Source organism: Heptranchias perlo, chromosome 14, assembly GCF_035084215.1.
Source record: "Heptranchias perlo isolate sHepPer1 chromosome 14, sHepPer1.hap1, whole genome shotgun sequence".
Taxonomy (NCBI): Eukaryota; Metazoa; Chordata; class Chondrichthyes; order Hexanchiformes; family Hexanchidae; genus Heptranchias; species Heptranchias perlo.
The window spans coordinates 33,715,700-33,740,130 of NC_090338.1; the positions used below are offsets into that span (position 1 = coordinate 33,715,700).

A 24,431-nucleotide genomic window follows, 5' to 3' on the forward strand; every position below is an offset into this window, starting at 1 on the left:
TTAAGGGGAGACCTAATAGAGATATTCAAAAATATGAGGGGTTTTGATAACGAAAGTAGGGAGAAACTGTTTCCTCTGGCAAGTGGGACAGTAACCAAAAGTCATAGATTTAAAATAATTGGCAAAAGAACTAAAGGGGAAATTAGGAGAATTTTTTTCACACAGAGGGTTGTTAAGATCTGGAACGCACTGCCTGAAAGGGTGGTGGAAGCAGATTCCATAGGAACTTTCAAAAGGCAATTGGACATGTATTTGAAGAGGACTAATTTGCAGGGTTATGGGAAAAGCTGAGGTGTGGGACTAAATTGGACTGCTCTTTCAAAGAGCAGTTACAGGCACGACGGGCCAAATGGCCTCCTTCTGTGCTGTAAGAGTCTATGATGGGAGTGAAAGGGTAGTTAGAAAGGGGAATTGGTAGTGGAAAGATGAAGGGGTTGTGGGAAGCATGAATGATTGGGGCAGGGAATGGGAAGGGAGGAACTGAGGGCCACAATTTCCCCACAGCCACTACCACAAATACTGCTTGTAGCCATTGATGGCTCCTGTCACCACCACAACATATTATCCACCCAAAAGGAAAGTAGAAAAGAAAAAGAGAGTGCGAAGCAAAATGAGTTTAAAAAGGGACGGAGGCAGAACAGAAGAAACAGAGTGGTTGAGAAATAGAAACATAAAGATAGCAGACAGGTAAGGGAATGACCACATTCTCTGATTTTCCCAATGCCACGGGATATGGACCAGTTCCAATAATGTTTACTTAATCAGCAACCTGAAAAAGACGAGAAAGTCGTATTGAAGGAAAATAACGAGTTCTGAATATGGGGTAAATTCAAAAAAAAATGCAAACAGCAGAGTGTAGATTTATTTCTCGTGGATTAGAAAATGACATCTTTCAGACGGATTTACAAAAGATCAAAACGATTTACAACAAAACTACCTCATTGCTCCACCTACAGGCCACGGCCGATTGGTGGGTGGGTGGGTGAATGAGTGCACAGAGCTCTCCACACTTCAGTCAGCGCCTGTCGGTTCTGAAGACGGTTTTTTTTTCCGCTTCAGGATCCTGTTGAAAGGGTCAATTCGCAGACATTACTCCTTTTCTCACCGAGGATTTTTTTATATTGCAGTAGGACCGAATGTTTGTGGACGTAAGTTGGAATAAGTATTGCGCAAAACGATGCAAATTAAAAGGAAAACGGGTAGTTGCGTTGACAGCTGACCCTAGACCAAACTGTTGCAAACCCGCTCGTGCCATATTTCTTAATAAATCGTTATTTTATTTGGCATTTCCTCTGGCAGGGGGTCGGGCATTTGACGTGCCTGGGCGTTGAGACCTCAACTCAGATTGAGTTTATTGACAGGATTTCATTTTTTTTTTTGCAAAGAGAACAGAAGTTTCCCCCCTCCCCGCCCCGCCCCTCTTTCCCTGCATTTCTCGTTTTCTTTTCCGCCTCCCTTTTCGGCGGAGATTCGGACTTTAGATTTTAAAAACGTGCAGATCCTGCGCGTGCACATCTCGCAAACGCCCCCAACTCGCAGACACAGCGATCGATCAAAAACTTACAACAAATGGCATCAAACTACGGGGTTGGGCGTGGGGGGAGCAGACACCGTGAGAGTCAGAATTTCCGAATAAAATTTAATGAAACCCGCAGAGTTACACGGAAACATTTCTTAAAGCGGTCCTGCTCCAGAAGAAAAGTTTGACATGTCACTATTTTTGGGGTGTCCAACTTTAATCTATAATTGTCTCAATTATTCGATTAGTTCTACGTGAAAAAAATCTGTAATTCAAAACGTGTATGTTAGTTTAGATTAATAGTCTAATGTGTGCGTCTGTTTTCTTCATAAACTTTTTTGATTGTTTTGTGGGGAATTTGTGGTGCCGCTTTAAAATCAGCGTTGTGACGTTCTTCGGGCCCACGTTTCCGGACCGGGAGCGCGCACGGCGCCGTGTTGCGTGGCCCGCGCTGTTGAGGTTTGTTCTCGATCTTTTGCTTCGAGTCGAGTGACAGCCGTGGGGATATTTTTGGATTTTTTTAAAACAAAAACAGCGAGAGCGGGGTGACGGCGCGGAGTTGAGCGGCGCCATGAGGTGGGTACCGCAACGCCGACTGAAATTCAGCAACCAACTGGCAGCGGCGAAGCGACAGCCAACAGGTTGCAGCTACGCCCGGGGGGTCGCGTCAGTTTACGGGCTCGGAAGTTGCGTTCGAGGTGGGGGGTGGGGGGGGGGAACGGCTCTTGATTTCGAGTCTGGCCCTAGGCCTCGGCCTCGAAAGTAGGGGTGGTAGGGAGTCCGAAAGTGACGACTCTCGGGCCTGGGAGTCCTCTGGGACTGTCGCCCGGGAGCGACTGGTGGAGGCTACTCCTGCTCTGATTGACAGACGGTAGTACCCAGGATATTTAACGGACTCCGTTTAGTTAATGTTGTGCTACTTGGGTTTAAATATATTCTAGGAATAGGTTAAATACAAACAAACTGCAGCTTTGGCACCGATCCGACCCTGGAGCCATTTAAGCACCTGAAGAGCTCGTACGAGATGCAGACGGTCCCGTCCAGCGCCTCCAGTGACTGCCGTTTAACTTGTCAGTGACTGCTCTATGCATCCAAAATACTGTGGATTAAAACCTGACACCGAGAAGCGTAGGCAGATGTTCACAAGCTGCTGTAATGAGCTGGGTAACGGCTCGTAGAATAATGGGAAAGTTTACAGAGAATGTCACCACACATCTAAGCAGCCTCCACGGTCTGTGCCAGTGCTGGGCTGGGTCCTGTCAGATCAACTAGAGTAAATTCAGGTTTTCTTGAGACATTTTGTGCTTTTCTCTGTTTTGTCAGTTGATTTTGTGGGTGTCTGTTAGTGCAACAGGTCCCAAGGACCTGTTGGTGGTATTTTAGACACAAAGATGCTTCTCCCAGACTTGAAATCTGCCCTGAATCTGCTTGTACTGTGGACAGGATTTTCCGACCACTGACTATGAATGGACAAAATCTCGTCTGAAATTGATGGTGAATTACTCATTAAATTTCTATGTGATCAAAGCTCAATGCAAGGACTGAGTCTCCATGCAAGAGGAAACCATGCAATCGAAGAAACACGTGATTTGAATAGGACCTGGGGACAGGAGAGTGCACACCCTTGCATGGAAGGGTGTGCACTCTCCTGTTAGCAAAAGGTGAACACCTTAAACCTGAGTTGGAAGCCCTTGTTGGGGCTTTAAAGTGTACCTGCTTCAAAAAGCCGAGCATTTCCTAGTCATTTCATTTTAGAGCTTATCAATTCAACATTTTGTTTTTTTAATGGTGGCTAAATTGAGATGAAATTCTGCTCATTTATTAAAGGGGTTTTTCCACTTTTGACAGCTGTGCTGTCCCCTTTTCTGAATCCGCTTTAGGTTTGTTTTGAAGTTCATTTTTAAAAATGCAGTACATGTCTCTGAAGAACTAGTTATTAATTTTCTTTGGTAATGTTTTATTTAGCATTTGTTTACTGATGGTCCCGGTTCCCTATAAACTTGAAAGGTAAATCATTTATGGAGCCAGACAAAATAAATGTTTAGTTGGAATAATGCAAATGCAGATGGGTGAATAAAAATATAATCATAGCAAAACAAAGAGGCATCAGTAAGGAGACTGTGACATACAGAGAGGCTGGTAGCATGATGGACTAGTAAATAGAATTGAAAGACACCAACAGGTGAAGGAGATATGCCGTGATATCTACGTTTAGATGTTTTAGTGCCTATACCTGTCTAGACATGGACTGTCCACCAGGCACGGAGACTCAGTCCTTGCATTGAGCTTTGATCACATAGTCTACATTGTAACTAAGCCTGTATTTCTTGCTGTAATATTGGACGATCAAAGGCAGTGAACTTCCCAGAGGATTGAGAAACTTTATAGTCTAAATTAACCACAGCAATGTTTCCCAGTCCTCTGGGAAGAGCAGATATTTATAGCCCAAGTTTGCTGTTGGTGAAATGAATGCTAAGTTGCATTTCTCGTGCAGGTGACTGACACAATGAGGTGCAAATTCACCAATGAAAACCTAGTGTTGAGCAATTACCCGAAGCAATGTGGACTTGAAGGGCTTCATCAAGGTTGTTTATTAAATATGATTGCTGGCTCAGACCAGTGTTCTACTAGCACAACAGGTGCTTTGATATGGGATTCAGAAGAGGTTATAATCCAGTTAAACACAAATTAAAATGAATCCAGTCATTCATAACTTTTTCTGTGATTGCTGAGTACCATTTGCAAAGATGCATGGTGTTCTGCATGCTATATGGATGGAGAACATAGTTGGGAAGAGATGTTGGATAATTTATTATGTAAATTATATTTTTGTTACATTGCACTTGGATTTTGATCGTCCAATATTACAGCAAGAAATACAGGCTTAAAGGCTTTTAATTGTTTTGATGTGATTAGCACACATGTGGAAGCTGACCACATGTCTGTGGATGATGTCACTGAGGGGCAGCATGTAAATGAGGAGGAGGAGGCTGCCAAGGATAGATCCTTAAGGAACTCCAGTAATAATGGGGCTGCAGAGAGGTTAAGGAGGGAAAATGCACCACAGTCACATAGGATATAATTTCATTAAGGGTGTTTCAGTGGAGAGATTTGGATATGGAGTTACAAGAAAGGTGGGCATGAAGGTGGGAGAGGTGAATATGTTCAAGGACTTTGGAGATGGGGCAGCAGGTTGCACAGACAGAGGAGTCGAGGGTGGGTATTTTGAGGGGGGGTGTGTGATGATAGTGCTTTTGAAAGGGAGGGAGACAGTACCTGAGGCGAGGGAACCATTTACAATGTTAGCTAGCATAGGGGCAAAGAAGTGAAGTTGGGTGTTCAGCAGTTCAGTGACAATGGGGTCAATGGAGGGGAGGTGGTTCTCGTGGACAAAGTGAGGTCGGAGAGGGCACAAGGGGAGATAGGAGTGAAACTAGAGAAACAGTTGGACCAGGGCTAGGACAGGGGGGAGTCTGGGGGTAGGTTTGGCTTGGTGGGCAGAGGGAAAGGGGAAACCAGCAGAGGCAGCAGAATAAATGATTTCAAAGTGACGAAACAGTTTATTGCAATGTTTGAGCTGCAGAAATTGCAGTTCCTGGATCTGAGTACATGATTTGATTCCACAGAATGGATCAATTCTATGCCTCATAGGTCAGACCTTATAACAGATGGAGTGGAATTGTATTAGAGTTTCAGACTACACGTGATTAGTGGGAAATTGGAGATTAAGTCTGAGATAGACGTGCATGATTGAATCAGACTCGGAGAAAGTTTGAAGTGTTGGAGTGTCTTGGAAGATGCTGAAAACTGATGCTCGTATTTCATTTTCTGTGTTTGTTTTATGATGTTAAGCATTCCGGCTGAAATGTCATTATCTTTGTTTCAGGTTGTGCTGTGAGTGCCCAGCCCAGTGATGGCAAATTTGGCAGAGGATGAGAGGATGAAGCCAGGAAAACACATCTGGAGTGCGGTTACTGATGGGTTAAGTGGAGGGAGTGGCAATCTGAAAGACTATAAAGGAGTAACGGAAGGTGGGGAAATGCTGACAGCTGCACCTGGGTCCCTGATGCAGTTCCTGCCATCTGGCGGCAACAACAATAACAAGCAGCAACTGGTTGGATTTGAGATCACAAACGGAACTAGCGGGCAGCAGGAGCACATTTCCCAGGCTGCCAGCGACCTGTCTGAGTTGGAGCAGAGCCTCGCTGCTCTGAATGAGTTGCAGGAGCCAGGGAATAGAGCGAAGAGCGAGACGGAAATTGGGCTGTACCCAGGTGGCTGTGGGGATGATCTCCTCGAGGATTGCGGTTCAGTGGATTTTCTGCCTGATCTTGAGTTCTTCCCATCACCGAGGGGGAAGAAGCAGCAGGGCAGCCCCTGGAGCTTGGCGGCTTTCTACAGTGACGATGAGTCGGGCTTGCTGTCGCCTCTGTCCGAGCCCATCCTGCTCGGGGACAACCTGGTGGATCCGCAGCCCATTGAGGAGTGTATTGCTCCCTGGCCAACTCCTGAAAGTCGGTGTACCGAGAGCAAGGAGAATATCTGGGCCCCGCTGCCAGCCACAGCCCCTACCCCCATCGAGGTGAAGCAGGAACAGGAGAACTACATCGAATTGGTCACTCCTGGAGTTATCAAACAGGAGCAAGTCAGCAGGGGTTATTGCAGAGCTGCCAGCGGGGCAGCAGCAGCCCATGGTGCAGGCAAGGAGCCCATTTATCTATACAGCACGGAACTGGCGCACACCAGCGGCGATAACAAATCCATCTTCAGCTTCATTCCACCCCTCTCTGCTGTAGCTCAAGCCTGGGAAGTGTACCATCTTCCCAATCCCGTTCTGTCTGACAGCAGGGCAGGTGACAACTGCTCTGGGAGAGGAGCTTTACCAGCCAAATACAATAGGTAAGTACCATTTTTGCTGTTGCACCTTCAGCCAGATGCATTTTTGTGTTACTAAAACTGGTCCTTGTGAGAGCAAAATATACGGTGGTAGAAATAAAAAGCAGCACTTCGAGTCAGTAACAATATAGTAGTCACATCCGGTAACTAAGAAAGTGTTGCTGTTTGTGGGTCCTTGCTTTGCACAAATTGGCTGCCGCGTTTCCGTACATTACAACAGTGACTATAATGAACTTCTGTATTAATTTGATTTTGAGAGCCATCTTTTACAGGCTGTAGGTCTGGGATGAGTGTTCGAACAGAAGAGATAAATCAACCGTGGGTCAAAATTTGTTGAGAAATTTGGAGAGTTTACTTACTTCATTCCTGTCCCTAGTTATTTAGCTTGATTTATATTACTAGAATAGATTTTTGAAGTTGAACCAGAATCCAGGCTTCTTATCATGAATTCTAAAACTGGTCACAATCTGGGGTTAAAAGTTTAAATGCAGCTTCAAAAGTTGCTGGTAATATTTCTCATAAATTCCAACAGAGGAAATACCAGGATAAGATGGATATTATTTAATAGTGAGCTGCTTAAGTTAAATATTAGTAACAATTAGACTGCTGTCAGTAGTTAGTAAAGGAAAAATATCTTCCCAGTGTGCAGCTTCTCCTTTTTAAAAAAAATGCTGAGGATTATTTGAGCATTACTTGCACATTAATTGAAATACATTGCTGGATGTCAAGCAAGGAACAGCATTGCTTGTGTTGCAAGTGTGAGATCATCATTGGCAGAGTTGAAAATAATGATGTTTCATTTGACCCTTGGAGGGATCTGTATCAGAGTAATGGCACTGAAACCGTAATACAGACGTAAACTGTGCTTTTAATCAAACTCATAGGCTAATAGTAATTGTGTGATTGTACTGTTTAGAACATTTCCTCGTAATCTCATTGGCTACTGGTAAACACGTGCTGACTTGATTGATTCATGTTTGATTGACAAAGCTCTGGGCCAACGCCAATAAAGGCAGACCTGATTGGAGTGGGGATTGGGTGAGTTTATGTCTACAGTAATATAATAGGTATAGTACAAGAGGAGGCTACTCGGCCCATCGTGCCGGTGCAGGCTCTTTGACAGAGCTATCCAATTAGTCCTATTCCCCTGCTCTTTCTGCATAGCCCTGTAAATTTTTTCCCTTCAAATATTTATCCAATTCCTCTTTGAAAGTTACTATTGAATCTGCTTCCACCCTTTCAGGCAGTGCATTCCAGACCATTACAACTCACCGTGTTTTTTTAAAAAAATGTTTCCTCATGTCACCTCTAGCTCTTTTGCCGAACACCTCAAATCTGTGTCCTCTGGTTGCTGACTCTTCTGCCATTGGAAACAGTTTCTCCTTATTTACTTTGTCAAAACCGTTCATGATTTTGAACACCTCTATCAAATCTTCTCTTAACCTTCTCTGTTCTAAGGAGAACAACCCCAGCTCCTTCTCAGACTGCACCAATGCTGCCACAGCCATGGAATCCAACTCAATGGACAGCAATAATTAAAGACATTCCACAACTCTGGCCCTCTTGCTGTTTCAACCCTTGCTCCAAATCTCTGCTCCATTGATCAAGAGCCCTCCATTGCTCCATCGAGAGGCTGGCTGCTAGCTCTCATTTCGCACCAAATCTAGAACTAATCAGAAGGTGGGGGGGGGGGGGGTCGAAGCATTGTCAACATCTGAGTATCAAGCTCAACTGCTTCAGAGTAAGTGTTTTAAGTGGGTGCACAAACACACCCGACATTGGGTACTGCAGATCAGCTGATTTCCTGAGTTCCAATTTGCTCAGGAAATCAGCCAACCTAGCCGTCCCAGCTCTGAGCAAGCTTGTGTGTCTGCTTAACAAATCTTATTCCTGCTCTGAAGCAACACAAGCTCTGGAATTTTGAGCTCCTTTTTAACCAACAGTCTAATTACTTCATGTTTCTTGCAACTAGAGAAGCTGGAGTGCTAGTCTCCGGTTTGAGATTCTGGAGATTGTTGATTTATTTGTTTTTAGGGAGAGACCAGCTGTTTTTGTTATTTCCTTCTAGTAATACTACAAATGATTCCTGTTAAAGGATTCCGTTTGCTTGGCTTATAGTTAAAATGTTTTCCTTTTAACGCTGAGAAAGACAGAAAACACTTTCAGAATGGGAATTTATACGAAGCAGTGGGCGAGCAGCTTTATAATACTGATCAATACTATTTTTTTTCCACCAATGTATTGTTCATTCATTATCATTTGCTTTATAGTTGTTTTCCTCCTAAAATTGTATTACTTCACCAAAATGGTGAGCTTATATTACAGGAAGTATGTTGCAGAGATCGTGAATACTCCAGAAATAATGTCTTTCTGCTGATGCTGAAGTCAGAAGTAATTGTTAAGAAACACAAATATATTGCTCCAAAACAAACCTGTGGGGATATAGTTCAGACTAGGATATTCACTGATTGAAACACCAACCCCTAGTGAGCCACTGTAAATATTATCCAAAAGGTGATTATACCACGTGTATTGTACTGTTTATTAGAGGAGTGAGTGTCACACCTTTTATGTAACTGGTAGATGAGGGACTGATTTATTTATGCAATAGGTGAGGAACACAATTTTCTTTTATGTATTGATTATTCCTGTTTAAATTTACAACCATGAGCAGAACCATGGTAGATCTGCTAGTAAAAGGAAGAGAGTCACTAAAATTACTTCACTCTTTTTACATCCATGGTATAAAGGAATAATTGTGAGAGATGTTTTATATTTCACTAGTTGCAGGTGACCTATTCCAGTGGTTTTCAAACTTTTCTGTGTAGAGGAACCCCTGCAAATAATGATACATTCCTGGGACCTCTGTACTAACTTCCAAAGTGTCAGCTAACCAAAGAAAAACACCACTATTGTTGCAGCAAACATTTTTATTAGTATATAGCAACAGAAATAATATGCTAGTAAGTAAAAAAAAAAATACAGGAATCTGATGCTAGATGGACAGAAATTTGATCTGATATCCCTGGGATATCCTTGTGCTTATGCTTCAGTTAGGCAAGTTTCAAAAGCTTCGACCTACACCAAGACTGTCCAAGTTTTTGCCTTTGTAGGCCACGTTGTTCCATACAACAGAGCATATAAATTTCAAATCCATTTAATTAAAATGCATACCGTGGGATGCTGAGGATAACTGATCTTGGTGCTGTGCTCTACATTCCTCCCTTCCTCCGTCTTGACACCTCTCTCCTAAAACCGTTTTCCTTTAACTGTGCCTTTGCCTCACCCCACCTTTACCTTTATCCAATTTTTCCACCTCCTGCTTAGTATCCACTGTTTTCCTCTGATCTTGAAAGTGGTTTGAGATATCTCTTCACAAGGAATGCTATAGAAATGTAATTTCTAGTTTTGCTACCAATAACAAACTGTCTATTTGTTTGGCATCAGTGCAGTGTGTTCAAGCATGCAGGAAAACTCCAGTCTTTGATCTCAAAAGCCCAGGTCCTGGTGGTCTCCTAAGAATGCAGGATTGAGAAAAGGCCATTTAGCTTGCTCCTTTGTGTACAACAACACCACCACCACCACACTTATTTAGTGCTATTAACATGTAAAAGGCACTTCACAGTAGTATGATCAGACAAAAAAATTATGCCATGGCAAAGAAGATCATCTTAGGAGGGCTGACCAAAAGCTTGGTCAAATAGATGGATTTTAAGGAGGGTCTTAAAAGAGGAGAGGGAGGTAGAGAGCTTTAGGGAGAGAATTCCAGAGTTTTAGGCCAAGACAACTAAAGACACAGCTGCCAATGATGGAGAAAAGGGAGAGTCCAGATCAGAGCAACACAGACTTCTGGGGGGTTGGGGGTGGGGCAGGTGAAGGTGAAGTGGAGTTTGTGGGACTGGAGGAGATTACAGAGATGGGGAGGATTGAGGGCAAGAAGAGATTTAATCATGAGGGTAAGAATTTTAAACTGGAGGCATTGTGGGGGTGGGAGCCAATATGGGTCAGCAACTGCAGGGCTGATGGCTGAGCCAGACTTGATGCAGGATAGAATACAGGCAGCAGAGTTTTGGATAAGCTGAAGTTTACAGAGGGTGAAGGATAGGAGGCCTGCCAGGAGAGCATTGGAATAATCGAGTCTGGAGGTGTCATAGTAAGTTGTTGAGAGTTTCAGCAGCAGATGGGCTACAGCAGGGGCAGAGGTGGGTGATGTTATGGAGGTGGAAGTAAGCTGTCTTTGTGATTGAGACGTCACGGGGTTGGAAACTTGCTTAGAGTGAAATAGAACACCGAGGTTGCAATCAGTCTTTTTCAATATGAGACAGTGGCCAGGGAGGGGAATTGAATCGGTGGCAAGGGTACGGAGTTTGTGGTGGGGGCCAAAGACGATGGCTTTGCTCTTATTAATGTTTAACTAGAGGAAATTAAAGCTAATCTAAAACTGGATGTCAAACAAGCATTCTGACAACAGAAGCAGTAGAGGGGTTGAGAAAGGTGATGGAGAGGTAGAGCTGGGTATTGTCAGCATAGACGTGGAAGCTGACCTCATGTCTTTTGATGGTGCCGATGCAAAATATGTAGATAGGGAAGAGGAGGGATCCAGGGTAGATCCTCGGGGGACTCCAGAGGTAACGCCCAGGACGGGAAGAAAACCCGTGTATATCTGGCTGTGATTGAATAGGTAAGAGTGGAACCAAACAAGGGTAGTCCCACTGAGCCAGACAGTGGAGGAGAGGCTTTGGAGGAGGATGGTGTGGTTGACCATGTCAAAGGCTGCAGAGAGGTCGAAGAGAGTAAATGCACTACGATCACAGTGACTGAGGACATGATGTGACTTTGAGTCCACTTGAGTGCTGTGGCAAGGGGCGAAAACCTGATTGGCGATTCAGACATGGAAAGATGGGCACGGATTTGGGGAGGCGAGAACAAGTTTAAGGCCTTTGGAGAGGAAAGGGAGGTTGGAGATGGGGCAGTAGTTTGCAAGGGCAGTGGGGTTGAGGTTGCTTTTTTTAATTAAGGGGCGATGATGGTGGTTTTGAAGGGGGAACAATACTTGAGGAGAGGAAACCATTTACAATACTTGTATCTTCATTCGCCATCTTTCCTGCCCCCCAGTACTCGTGGAATCTGGAATCGAGAACCCACAGTCCCATTTGAACATTGCAAACATATTTGCATTCTGATAGAATATACTGTTTAGAAAAGAAGTTGAGCTGATTGGCTGTTTACTTCAGCCGAGTTTGTATTCACCGTGCTGGGAGGCAGCTGTGTTCTATAAGTTTATACCTCTTAAGTATAGGGGAAAAAAATTACTCCTTCAGTTAAATTTTAACTCACAATGTTGTTGGCTAATTTTTAGGGCCCTGATCCTGCACAGCGTTTCTCTCTACATCTACAAAACTGATTCCTTTCATCATTTTAAAGAAAAATTGCTTCCTATCTTGCTCCCTCTGGATATTTATTTTCCCTGTGGTGATCAGATTTGCTTCTTGAGTCTTTTAACAGTGATCTCCAACTTGGAACTGTACATCTTTCTTGCTGTTCTTTGAATCCTTACTGTTAAGTTTTTCTTTTTATAACTGTAGTGACTAAAATTAGACATAATGTCCATATGTCATGAATGCTTTATATTGTCAGTATCTCTTAATTGGTCTTGTACTTAATTGATTTATTTATGCAACTAAACCGTTGGAGCTAAAGAATTGTCATGGCTGGATATCAAATTAATACCTTTTTATAATAAATGATTAATGTCTCAAAGCTTTTATTTGTTAATGTGCAATATACTGGACTCAAAATGTAGGCAGTAAGTGCAAAAGCTGACAAAAGTCACTAGTCTACATTAAAAACTACTGATTCTTCAACACAATAGAAATGATAAAAGAATCTTTTTGTAGCTTTTATACTTAGTATCATAGTAGGTACAGCACAGGAGGCGGCCATTTGACCCATTGTGCCTAGCCAGCTCTTTGAAAGAGCTATCCAATTAGTCTAATTCCCCTGCTGTTGCCCCATAGCCCTATAAATTTGTTTCTCTTTTTAAGTATTTATTCAATTCCCTTTTGAAAGTTACTGCTGATTCTTCTTCCACAACCCTTTCAGGTAGTGCATTCCAGATCATTACAACTCGTTGCGTAAAAAAAATGTTTCCTCTGGCTCCTTTGCTGATCACCTTAAATCTGTGTCCTCTGGTTACCGACCCATTTGCCACTGGAAACAGAGTAAATAAGGAGAAACTATCAAAACTGTTCATGATTTTGAACACCTCTATCTTAACTGTCTCTCTTTTAAGGAGAACAACCCCAGCTTCTCCAGTCTCTCCACATAACTGAAGTCCCTCATCCCTGATACCATTCTAGTAAATCTCTTCCTCCCCCTCTCTAAGGCCTTGACATCCTTCCTAAAGTGTGGTGCCCAGAATTGAACGTAATACTCCAGCTGCGGTCTAACCAGGGTTTTATATAGGTTTAGCATAACTTCCTTGCCGTTGTACTCTTATGCCTCTATTAATAAAGCCAAGGATCCCATATGCTTTTTTAACAGCCTTTCCCAACTTGTGCTGCCACCTTCAAAGATTTGTGTACATACAAATCTCTCTGTTCCTGCACTTGCTTTAAAATTGTACCATTTAGTTTATATTGCCTCTCCTCATTCTTCCTACCAAAATGTATCACTTCACACTTCTCTGCATTAAATTTCATCTGCCATGTGTCTGCCCATTTCACCAGTCTGTCTATGTCCTCCTGAAGTCTGTTGCTATCCTTCGCATTGTTTACTACATTTCCAAGTTTTGTGTCACTTGCAAACTTTGAAATTGTACCCTCTATATCTAAGTCCAGGTCATTAATATATATCGAAAAGAGCAGCGGTCCTAATATGGACCCCTGAGGAACATCATTGTATACGTCCCTCCAGTCTGAAAGAAAATCTTTCACCACTACTCTCTGCTTTTTGTCCCTTAGCCAATTTTGTGTCCACACTGCCACTGTCCCTTTAATCTCATGGGCTTTAATTTTGCTAACCAGTCAATTATGTGGTACTTTATTAAATGCCTTTTGAAAATCCATATACACAACATCAACTTTGGTGTTAATTGGAGTAGGATTTGCAATCTGGCAGCAGAAGAAGCTGATCGTGAGCGAGGGAGCGCAGTCTGCTCACTTGGGTAAATCAAACTCCTCCTCCTTTGCTTAATGTGTGGACAAGTGTTAATTTAGTGTTGCCCAAATTGGTTACTTCAGGAGAAGAGTTGCAGGAAAAACTGGGGCTGTTGGATCCTTTAGGCATGCACCTCCAGTCAGGTGAATTTAGTAGCTAGTCTTGCATTTTCCAGGCTGAAGGAAGAAGTGAGGATGTAAAGGATGGAAACTATGAATGTTATCCAATTAAATGACTTGTGTATATTGAGCTGAATTTCTAAATATTTTAAGGCAAAATCAATGAGTTCTAAAGGAAATTAACTTGGGAAGGAGTTAACATTGCTATCACCGTAGATGAGGCCTGACTGCCAGGATCAATATGGCTCTCTGCTGAGGCACAACTCTTGAAGCTTTGATGTTTATTTTGGTGATGCTGGCTTTATTAAGTAAACTCTGTTTTTAAATAATGAAGAATTGTTCTGGCAAAGTAATGATTTCTACCTAAGAGGCCTGCCAAAGGCAGTTGCTGTGTGATAATTAGCTTGGATTTTCTGTTTGAGTGATTTAATACCTACTTTTTGTACTTATTTCAAGTTTAGATGCAAATGGGAGGAACAAGAACTGTTTATCAGAAATTAAATGATTACAATACATCCAAATATTCTCATTGAAGTGAAAAAGGAGCAAATATTTGCATAATTGAAGTTTTTTTTCTGGAAATGATTCAGTTTGTAAACATTTATGGCCAAAATGATCAGTAATATCCCTCCAGCTAATTGAGCAGCACAAAGATATTCCTGTTTTTTCCAGACAATTGGTTGAGCAGACTTAGATCCCAGATTAAGGGCTCACTTTTTTTTCTCACCAAAGCAAGTTGGTTTGGGGAGGGGTTATGGGGAAGAAGAGGGGATTGCTGTGATGCCTTGGCACAATATATTGCAGAGGCAAACTATGTCCATGCACTGTTCTCCCGCTTTTATATTTGCTGGGGAACTAGTCTCCATTGGCACGCTAGGCTGTGCATTTATACACAGCTCCACAAACTGGCTCCCCACATTTACATAACTAAACCTGGCTTCCTTTACCTGATAAAACCATAGATCTAGATTTTGTGGCTATATGGCGTTCAGATAAGGAGCTAGGCTTGTTTACACTATAAAGTGCAGCGATGGAGGAAAACTGCGATTCCCTCCGTCAGCAGCGCTCATGAAAGGTCATAACTAAAACATCTCTTTAGACACAACCGACATTTGGAAGAACAGATCCACAGATTAAGGGGACATAGTATGTAAATTTTACATGTTCGTCTTTACACTTTACTGAAATCCTATTAACACTATGGAGTCAACTTTTAGATGCAGGATGTAAAAAAAAAATCTTGCTCCACTCCCGCAGTGGCTCAATGAATTTATCTTGAGTAGCTAAACCATACAGACCAGGAAGGTTCTAGGTTCCATGTGCGCTAAATTAGCTGCTCTCAGTTTGACTACTACAACTGGCCTCCCCTGAGTTAGAGGGGAAATTAGGCCAGGAATCTCACTTTTGATCACTATCCAGTGACCCCTGATGGAAATGTGCATGTGAAAGTTTTTGGATGAGAACAAGATAGAGGTCACCTGTGATTTCTCCCCTCTCCCGCTAAAAGAATAATAAGGAGGGAGAAATTAGAGTACGAGAGAAAGCTAGCTAGAAATATAAAAACAGAAAATAGTTTCTACAGGTATTTAAAAAGAAAAGGAGTAAGTAAAGTGAGTGTTGGTCCTCTAGAGAGTGAGTCTGGGGAATTAATAATGGAGAATAAGGAAATGGCGAATGAATTGAACAGATATTTTGTGTCTGTCTTCACTGTAAGAGGATACAAATAACATGCCAGAAATAATTGTGAATCAAGATGTGAAAGGGAGGGAGGAACTTAAAACATTTACAATCACCAGGGAAAGGATTCCGAAAAAAATATTGGAACTAAAAGCTGACAAGTCCCCAGGTCCTGACGGACTTTATCCTGGGTTTTGAAAGAAGTGGCTGCAGAGAATTCCCTAGCTTCTGGAAGGGTCCCATTAGGTTGAAAAATAATGAATGTAACTCCTCTATTCAAGAAAGGAGGGAGATAGATAGTGGGAAACTATAGGCCAGTTAGCTTAACATCTGTCATAGGGAAAATGCTAGAATCTGTTATTAAGGAGGTTATAGCAGGGCATTTAGAAAATCTCAGTGCAATCAGGCAGAGTCAACGCAGCTTTATGAAAGGGAAATCGTGTTTGACTAATTTATTAGACTTCTTTTGAGGAAGTAACAAGCAACGTGGATAAAGGGGATCCCGTGGATATGGTGTACTTTGATTTTCAGAAGGCTTTTGACAAGATGCCACATCAAAGACTACTACACAAAGTAAGAGCTCATGGTGTAGTGGGTAACATATTAGCATGGATAAAGGATTGGTTAGCTAACAGGAAACAGAAAGTAGGCATAAATGGGTCATTTTCAGGTTGGCAAGATGTAACGGGTGGAGTACCACAGGGATCAGTGCTTGGGCCTCACCTATTTACAATCTATATCAATGACTTGAATGAAGGGACCGAATATGTGGTTACAAAATTTGCTGATGACACAAAGTTAGTTAGGAAAGCAAGTTGTGAAGAGGACATAAGGGGCTCGATTTTAGGAGCGTGTTTCCGGCGGGTTACCAGCAGGGTGGCCCCGAAAATCCCGATCTCCGGTCACGTGACTGGATCGCGACGAAATCCCGGCCACTTCCGGGTACCGCGCTAACGTGCGGGGCTGCGCGCGCAAGCCCCGCTGGTGGGAATCCCGCAGGCAATTAAAGCCAGCGGGGTTCCACTTGAGAGTACTTAACTTGCTCGTTGTGGTCAGTTAATGAGCTGAAGCAGCTGTCAAAAGAGGAAGTGTGGGATTTTAGGTTCAAGCAGTGAGTTTCCCACACTGGGGGAAACAGTCTCCCTCCAACCAGGCGTGTTGCAGCCAGCAGCCTGTGGCATGTGCCAAGGTGCGCTCCACGGGGGAGAGCCCTCACCCACGCAGGAGGCCACCGCGTCACATAGGGCAACCCCTGCCCTCCACCACCCCCCGCCAAGCCAGAGGACAGACCGACACGAAACCGCAGCCCCAGTCCGAGGAACCACACACCTACCCTGCACAACCCCTCAGACCAACACCTGCCAATTGGGTGGTGTGTGGACACCCTCGGAGGACGAAGAGCATGACCAGCACCAGCAGCCTCGCAGTCCACGCCGTCCGCCGCAGAGACGTGGATCCTCCCAACACGGTGTTGTTGCACGCCCACCTGCACAGCAGGAGGGAGGGCTACCGCAGAGAGAGACGCGTCGCAGAGGGCACTACCCTCGCCACAGGGTCCACAGACCGAGGCGTAGCTCCCCGGACCTCTCCGAGCAGCAGTGCACAGGGAGGCGCAGATTCGCTCGACATGTAGTCGTGGAGATCTGCAGCCTCTTTCATGCCGAGCTGCTCCTGGCTGGCCCCAGCACCAACTGCTTACCTGTCGCTGGCAAAGTCACCACTGCCCTCCACACCTTCTCCTCCGCATCCTTCCAGGGTGCAGCCGGCTACACCGCCGATGTCTCTCAGTCATCTGCGCGGACGAGCCCTGCAAATACACCTGCACCTACTCTGCAGTAACACGATGGGTGGCATCAGTGGTGGGTCCTCATAGTGATACCCAGGAGCGGGCATTATTGGACACAACGGACAGGATTCGCGGAGACATGGCAGTGGTGGTGTCAATATAATGTGTGCTGTTTGTTGCTCTGAAATGCAATATGGGTAACACCCATGACAAACCCTCAGACACCCTTGTGCACCCCCTTCATGCTGACGAGACGTTTGCCTTACGCTGCCTACTGCACATATGTGATGCATGCCCTGTGGCTGCAGCACAGGTGGTGGCAGGTTGAGTGAGGCTGGCCGTGAGGGAGATGCACGAGAGGGTGAGTATGGGATGGAGCCATGAGATTGTATGAGGATTGGGTTGCGTGTTAGTGGCAGGATGAGTACTGGCGAGGTGAGTAGGTGGAGGTAAGATGAGGATGGGGTGTGAGTGGGTATGAAGGGTGATGTGACAGAATAGTGTTGGCGGTGCCGAAGGAGATTTGGGGTGGGGGCAGTGTTGTGGCAGACGGAGTGTAGGGGAAAGACTTCGTGTTCTCACTGTGGCGGACCTACTGCGGTCATTGCAGCGCCTCCTGCACTGTATGCAGGTGGGCCATATGTTGGTGGCGCAGGTGACCCCCTCTGCCACCTCGAGCCAGGCCTTCTTGGTGGCAGAGGCAGACCGCTTCCTCCCGCCCGCCGGGGGGAAGATCTGTGTCCTCCCCCTCCTCCTCACCCCACCTGATGATACCTGGGGTGAGGCATCATTAAACTGGGAGCAGCCTTCCCCCTGGGCTGCTCCATGCTGCAATTTGTCCCATTGGTTGCAGCATCTGTCAGTGGAGGACTGCCCCTTTAACTAGAGAGCCTCCAGCTGACAGATCGTACTGCGCATGCGCAGCCCGACCGACGCGCAGGCCAGCGCCGTGGACCCCGGAGGAGCAGGTAATTGATTCCTATTAGTGGGTTGCCTGCTACGATCGCGTGGGCAACCCACTAATTTCGCCGAGCGTGTTGACCACGGTCCCGGAGGACCACCCGCTGGGAACCCGCAGGCCTGCTAAATTCGAGCCCAAGGAGTCTGGAAAAGGATATAGATAGGTTAAGTGAGTGGGCAAAAATTTGACAGATGGAGTATAATGTGGGAAAATGTGAACTTGTCCACTTTGGTAGGAGGAATAGAAAAGCATTATTATTTAAATGGAGAGAGATTGCAGAACTCTGAAGTACAGAGGGATCTGGGTGTCCTAGTACATGAATCACAAAAAGTTAGTATGCAGGCACAGCTAGTGATTAGGAAGGCAAATGGAATGTTGTCATTTATTGCAAGGGGAATGGAATATAAAAGTAAAGATGTTTTGCTACAGTTGTACAGGGCATTGGTGAGACCACATCTAGAATACTGAGTGCAGTTTTGGTCTCCTTTATTTAAGAAAGGACATAATTGCTTTGGAGGTGGTTCAGAGAAGTTTCACTCGACTGATTCCTGGGATGAGGTGGTTATCTTATGAGGAAAGGTTGGACAAGTTGGGCCTGTATACATTGAGTTTAGAGGAATGAGAGGTGATCTTATTGAAACATATAAGATCCTGAGGGGACTAGAAGGGGTAAATGCTGAGAGGATGTTTCCCCTTGTGGGAGAGACTAGAACTAGGGGCCACTGTTTAAAAAATAAGGGGTCTCCCATTTAAGACGGAGATGAGGAAAAAATTTTTCTCAGAGGGTCGTGAGTCTGTGGAACTCCCTTCCCCAGAGATCGGTGGAGGCAGGGTCATTGAACATTTTTAAGGCTGAGTTAGATAAATTCCTGATTAACAAGGAAGTCAAAGGTTATAGTAGGTAGATGGGAAAGTAGGGTTGAGGTCACAATCAGATCAGCCAGGATCATATCAAATGGCAAAGCAGGCTCATGGGGCCGAATGGCCTACACCTGCTCTTAATTCGTATGTTTGTATGATCCAATAGCCCAGTAACAGTGACTGTCATAATATGATTGGTGGGCATGGTTGCTAGATGGCACTCGGCACCTGTGGAATCATGCCCCAGCACAGAGTCACTCGCTAGAGAGGAGAAAAAATTGAGGAAAAAGGGGTGGAATACCTTGCGTTTATTTCTCTCTGGTTAGATTTGAAAATCTCAATCTCCATGCTAAATCTGTTGAAAGTGCATGCTTCGTCTTTGGAGACTAGAAAACCTTTGGATAATGAAGTAGTGCCGAAGCGGCTGCATTGTGTTGTCATTCTGTCACTGTCTGCCACGTTTGTTCCTCTACATAAAGTCCATCTAAATACTTCAGATTTTTCTGAATTAGTTTTGTAATCTTCCTGCAGTAGGTTTTGTTTTCCATTTCAATATGTGTGTACAGCATAAACAACTTTGGTGTTTTTCTGTGACATTCTTGCTGAAACTGACATACAGTTTTCACAGTTGATTTCAATAGATTTTGTTTACTGTGCATTAAGTGTATCTACAGATATTTTTTTCTTTTGTTCTCACTCGCAATTGATAAACCTAAATCAATGGCTTAGGGTTATAGAAGTGCTCAAGACTGTCCTTTATCAGAGTGATGATATTGTTCTGAGTAATCTTTTGCAGTTAAAAAAAATTCATTTTTTTCACTATACGTCATGTCTGCAATCACTTTCACTGCCATACATGGTACAGTAGCTCAGCTGAATAAGTGTCTTTTATAGTATTGGAGATGAAAGGTCATCAGATAGTTATTGCTGACTCTATTGCCTGTTTCTTTCTGAAGGCAGTTCCATGATGACACCTGGAGCACATTACAGCTTTCAGCTTTGGACATTATTCTGACACACTGTTGATCACTTGGGGGTACTGGCTTAGCATTACAAACATCAAACTTGGTTGGTGTTAAATAGAGTGTTATGAAGGTCGTTGCAAAATATATGCAGTTCCCAAGAAAAATATTTCTGTTAAGTCCAAAATTTAAAAAAAGCTACGTTGGACTATTTAATCCGTGTCGACAATGAAAAATAAATACTTTTGCAGGCAAAACCATGTCACTGACACTGGTTTAAAATATTTGTCCAACAGAGCACAACCTCCTGTTGACCTTGCAACATGACTCCTATCTTATTTAGATTGTTTCCCTGCCACTACATGCCGTTTACCAACGTGTTAGCTATATATTCAACTTATGCTTCAGTATTCATTCTGTTGGCCAAAGGGCATCAATAACTTTGCAAAATAAGATTGAAATCCATTGAGATAACAACTTCATTGTAAACAATGTGACAACAATAACAACTTGCATTTATATTTCGCCTTTAACGTACAAAAACATCTCGACACTTCACAGGAGTATAATCGGACACCTAGCCAAAGAAGGAGATATTAGGTGGGGTGACTAAAAGCTTGGTCAAAGAAGTAGGTTTTAAGGAGGGTCCTAGAGGAGAGGAGAGAGGTGCAGAGTTGGAAAGGTTTAGAAGGGGAATTCCAGTGCTTGGGGCCTAAACGGCTGAATGCTCCACTGCCAAAGGTGGAATGAAGGAAATGGTAGCTGCGTAAGTGGTCCGAGTTGGAAGAACACACAGTTCTTGGAGGTTTGTAGGGTTGGTGGAGGTTACAGAGATAGGGAGGGGCGAGGTTCGAGTAGTTGGTGGGCAAAGAGCCAGTGTAGATCAGCAAGCACAGAGGTGATGGGTGAACAGAATTTTGTGCGGGTTAGGTTACCGGCAGCATAGTTTTGAGTGTGCTCAAATTTATGGAGGGTGCAGATGGGAGGCCGGCCAGGAGTCCCTTAGAATAGTCGACTCTAGAGCTAACAAAAGCATGGATGACTGTTTCAGCAGCAGATGGGCTACGGCAGGGGTGGAGATGAGTGCTGTTATGAAGGTGGAAGTAGGTGGTCGTGGTGATGGAGTGGATTTGGGGTCGGAAACTCAGCTCAGGGTCACGTAGGATGCTGAGGTTGCCAACAGTCTCAGACAGTGACCAGGGAGGGCGAATGGAATTGGTGGCGAGGGAACGGAGTCTGTGGCAGGGGCTGAAGACAATGGTTTCGGTCTTCCCACTGTTTAGAGGAAATTGCGACTTATCCAGGACTGATGTCAGACAAGCAGGCTGACAACCCAGGCAGTGGAGGGGTCGAGAGAGGTGGTGATGAGAGAGAGCTGGGCATTGTCAACATGAATGTGGAACCTGACGTCACGTCTACGGCTGATGTCGCCGAGGGCCAGCATGTAGGTGTTAAATAGGAGGCAGCCAAGGATAGATCCTTGGGGGACTCCAGAGTTAATGGTGCGAGGCAGGAAGAGAAGCCGTTGCAGGCGATTCTCTGGTTATGACTGGGTAGATAAGAATAGAACTAGGCAAGGGCAGTCCCACCCAGCTGGACAGTGGAGGAGACATTAGAGGAGGACGATGTGGTCAACCGTGTCAAAGGTTACAGAGAGGTCGAGAAGGATGAGGGGGAATAGTGCACCATGGTCACCGTCACAAAGGACGTAATTTGTGACTTTGATTTATGGCTGTTTCACTGCTATGGCAGTGCCGGTAACCTGATTGGAAAGGGTTAAACATGGAATTGTGGGAAAGATGGGCACGGATTTGGGAGGCGGCAACACATTCAAAGACTTTGGAGTGGAAAAGGAGGTTGCAGATGGGGTGGCAGTTTGTAAGGACAGAGGGGTCAAAGATTTGTTTTTTGAGGAGGGTCGTGATGATGGCAGATTTGAAAGGGGAGGGACAGTACCTGAAGAGAGGGAACAGTTTACAGTATCGGCTAGGGTGGCCAGGATGGGATGTTGGGTGATCAGCAGTTTAGTAGGAATGGGTCACGAGAGCACTAGGTAGGTCTCATGGATAAGGTGAGCTTGGAGAGGGCATGTGGAGAGGTAGGAGAGAAACTAGAGAAAGATGTGGTTTCAGGGTTAAGACAGGGGAACCTTGAGGGAAGCTTGGCTTGGTGGTCATGGGGAAGGGAGCGGTGTAGCAGAGACAGCTGAATGGATGATTTCAATCTTCGTGACAAAGAAGTCCATGAGCTCCTTGCAGTTGTTGGTGAGGGTGGAGGGGTTTAAGCAGACAGTTGGTAGTGGAGAGAAGAAGCCAGTGGAAATCTTTTATGTTCCAGGATAATCCTGGCATACTGATCAGTTTTGGCAGAGGAGATCATGACCCAAAATTCCTTTTTCTACATCTTAATGTTTTGAATCACTTTGGAAACTGTATTTTGTTTTTTGAAAAATGAAGTACAGCAACTGCCTAACTGTAAAGAGGTTTCACATTCAGAAATTATTTATAGTGCAGTTCTGTGGCGGCTGTTTTGAGATTTCCGACTGGCCCAGTGGATGCATCTGTTTAAAAATTAAGAATTGTGTTTTTTGAGCTGTTTCCATCCTGAATTTTGAGAAGCTGCTGTTTCTCACATATTTGGGGTGTTTGTAAGGGATGCTGTAAAAAATGTTGTACCTAAGGAGATTAACGTATCCTGACTAAATGTATTTGAATAGTTTTATTTGTTAGGCACCTATATATATATATATTCTTACCCTCTGGATTCTGCAGCTGTGTATCTATACCATAATCCAGTAAAATACAAACTCCTTTTACTTTTTTGAAAAAAAAACTTTTGCCTGACCCAATGGCTATAAAGCCCAAAACTGGCTTAGTGCATTTTAATTTTCTATGCTTCATACTTGGATTGACATTTTTCAGTGTGTGTTTTACATTGGACTGAAATTATTTCCAACATTAGGCTCCTGGTACATATCCGTAAAAACACATCGTAAACTGGTTAAAATGAATACGGTATGGTGTGTTGGCAGAGATTGTGTGGTACAGTGACGTGCAGTGTTGCTTGCAATATGTATCATGGTGTGTTCTGAATTACACCAGAATGCAAGCTCTTCATAACTGGATGACTGTCGTTGTAATAGAACTAACAATTTCCTGAAACTGGATGATACCAAAGTACAAATGTATTAATGTTCATAAAATAAATGGTTAGCAATAGAAAGCTGAACATTTTGAATTTAGTCTTGAGCGCAGTAGTGTTTGAATAGTTTTGTTAGCATTTTTAGCAATTGGCTGCTTTTGAGATACTTCATTCAGATTGAAATGAGAAACCTTAAGCATCTTAAGTTGGGTTCGGTGTAGAGCTAACTGGTTAATTAAGAGACTGAGCTATCATTATTTTAGAACAGGATAAGAGAGTGAGAGAAAAAATAACAAACTTCAGAATTTGCAAAAATGTCTACTTCTAGCCAACAGTTAAGGTTCTTTTCCCGACTTTCTTCCTGTGAATGTGCTGCGACATCCTTCCACCGCCATTGGCAGGCCTTCCGTAACCATGTTCACTCTTTCTGCAGGTCCGTAGATGGCGATGGAGGGCCTAACAAGCGCACCCAATCCTAACCTTTCCAGGTAGATTCAGAGGGGAGAATACTGACTTTGTTTTTATTCCCCCTCCCCCACCAAGCCAGGGATGCTGAGGCTAATTTTACAAATCTATTACCACTGCTGCTGAGAACAGCCAACTCTCTATAGACCAGGGATCTAAACTGGGACCTTTTGGATCAGTGTGGCCCTATCACATCAGGCAGTGCATTTTATTCACAGAACTATTGGTGTGCTAAACAGTAATTTGTAAAATGTAAACCACAGTAATAATGTGATGCCAAGAGACATTAAGTATATACTGATTCTTAAGGGAAGACTGCTAAATGCTACCAAGTGTACAGATATATTATGTGATAATTCAATGGAATGTTTTCCCCACAGATACAAAAAATAGATCCAGACTGGTAAGTCTCTTATTCACAGGTCCTGTCAGCAATGATTAACTTACTGCTGTGCTCCTGTTGTGCACAGAGTGGTATAATGCGATGGGGAAGCACTAATGCTGGTAAGGGTTTGTGCACTTCTTATTAACAAGCCCATTAAGGCCTCATGTTTCATGCAAAAATATGTGAATACTTTGAGCTACAATATGGTATTTGTGGTTTCTTTGTCCTCCTTTTCCTTCAGAACCTGATTGGAATGGGAGCAAGGGGAACTCCATGGGTGCTGGAGTTCATTGTTTCAAAAGCTTTTTTAAAATCAATGTTTTACAGTATATTTTAATGCAGTACTTTTTCTGTATTTTTGATATTTTATTTCAGAATTTTGGGGGCACTTCTTAACTCCCAAATAATTTTGTTTCATTTTCAAAATGGCTCAAATGTATTTTATAGTTTAGGTGGAGCAAGATAAAAGAAGGATGCTAGAAATCAATGTTTTCCTGTAGA

The 24,431-nt window shown here is 43.8% G+C and overlaps 1 protein-coding gene across 2 annotated transcripts in view; it reads left to right on the forward strand.

Annotated features, from left to right (window-relative positions):
• The first annotated feature begins 1,042 nt into the window (after positions 1–1,042).
• The window catches only part of LOC137332416 (glucocorticoid receptor-like), a 127,082-nt gene continuing 103,693 nt past the window's right edge, over positions 1,043–24,431 (forward strand). The window contains exons 1-2 of one of the 2 annotated variants that reach the window (XM_067996230.1): positions 1,043–1,148; positions 5,406–6,418. In XM_067996230.1, coding sequence (XP_067852331.1) covers positions 5,433–6,418 — 986 coding nt within the window. In that variant the 5' untranslated portion in view covers positions 1,043–1,148; positions 5,406–5,432. Of the gene's footprint in view, positions 1,149–1,944; positions 2,096–5,405; positions 6,419–24,431 lie in introns of those variants that run through there. The other variant, XM_067996229.1, reaches the window with a different exon arrangement.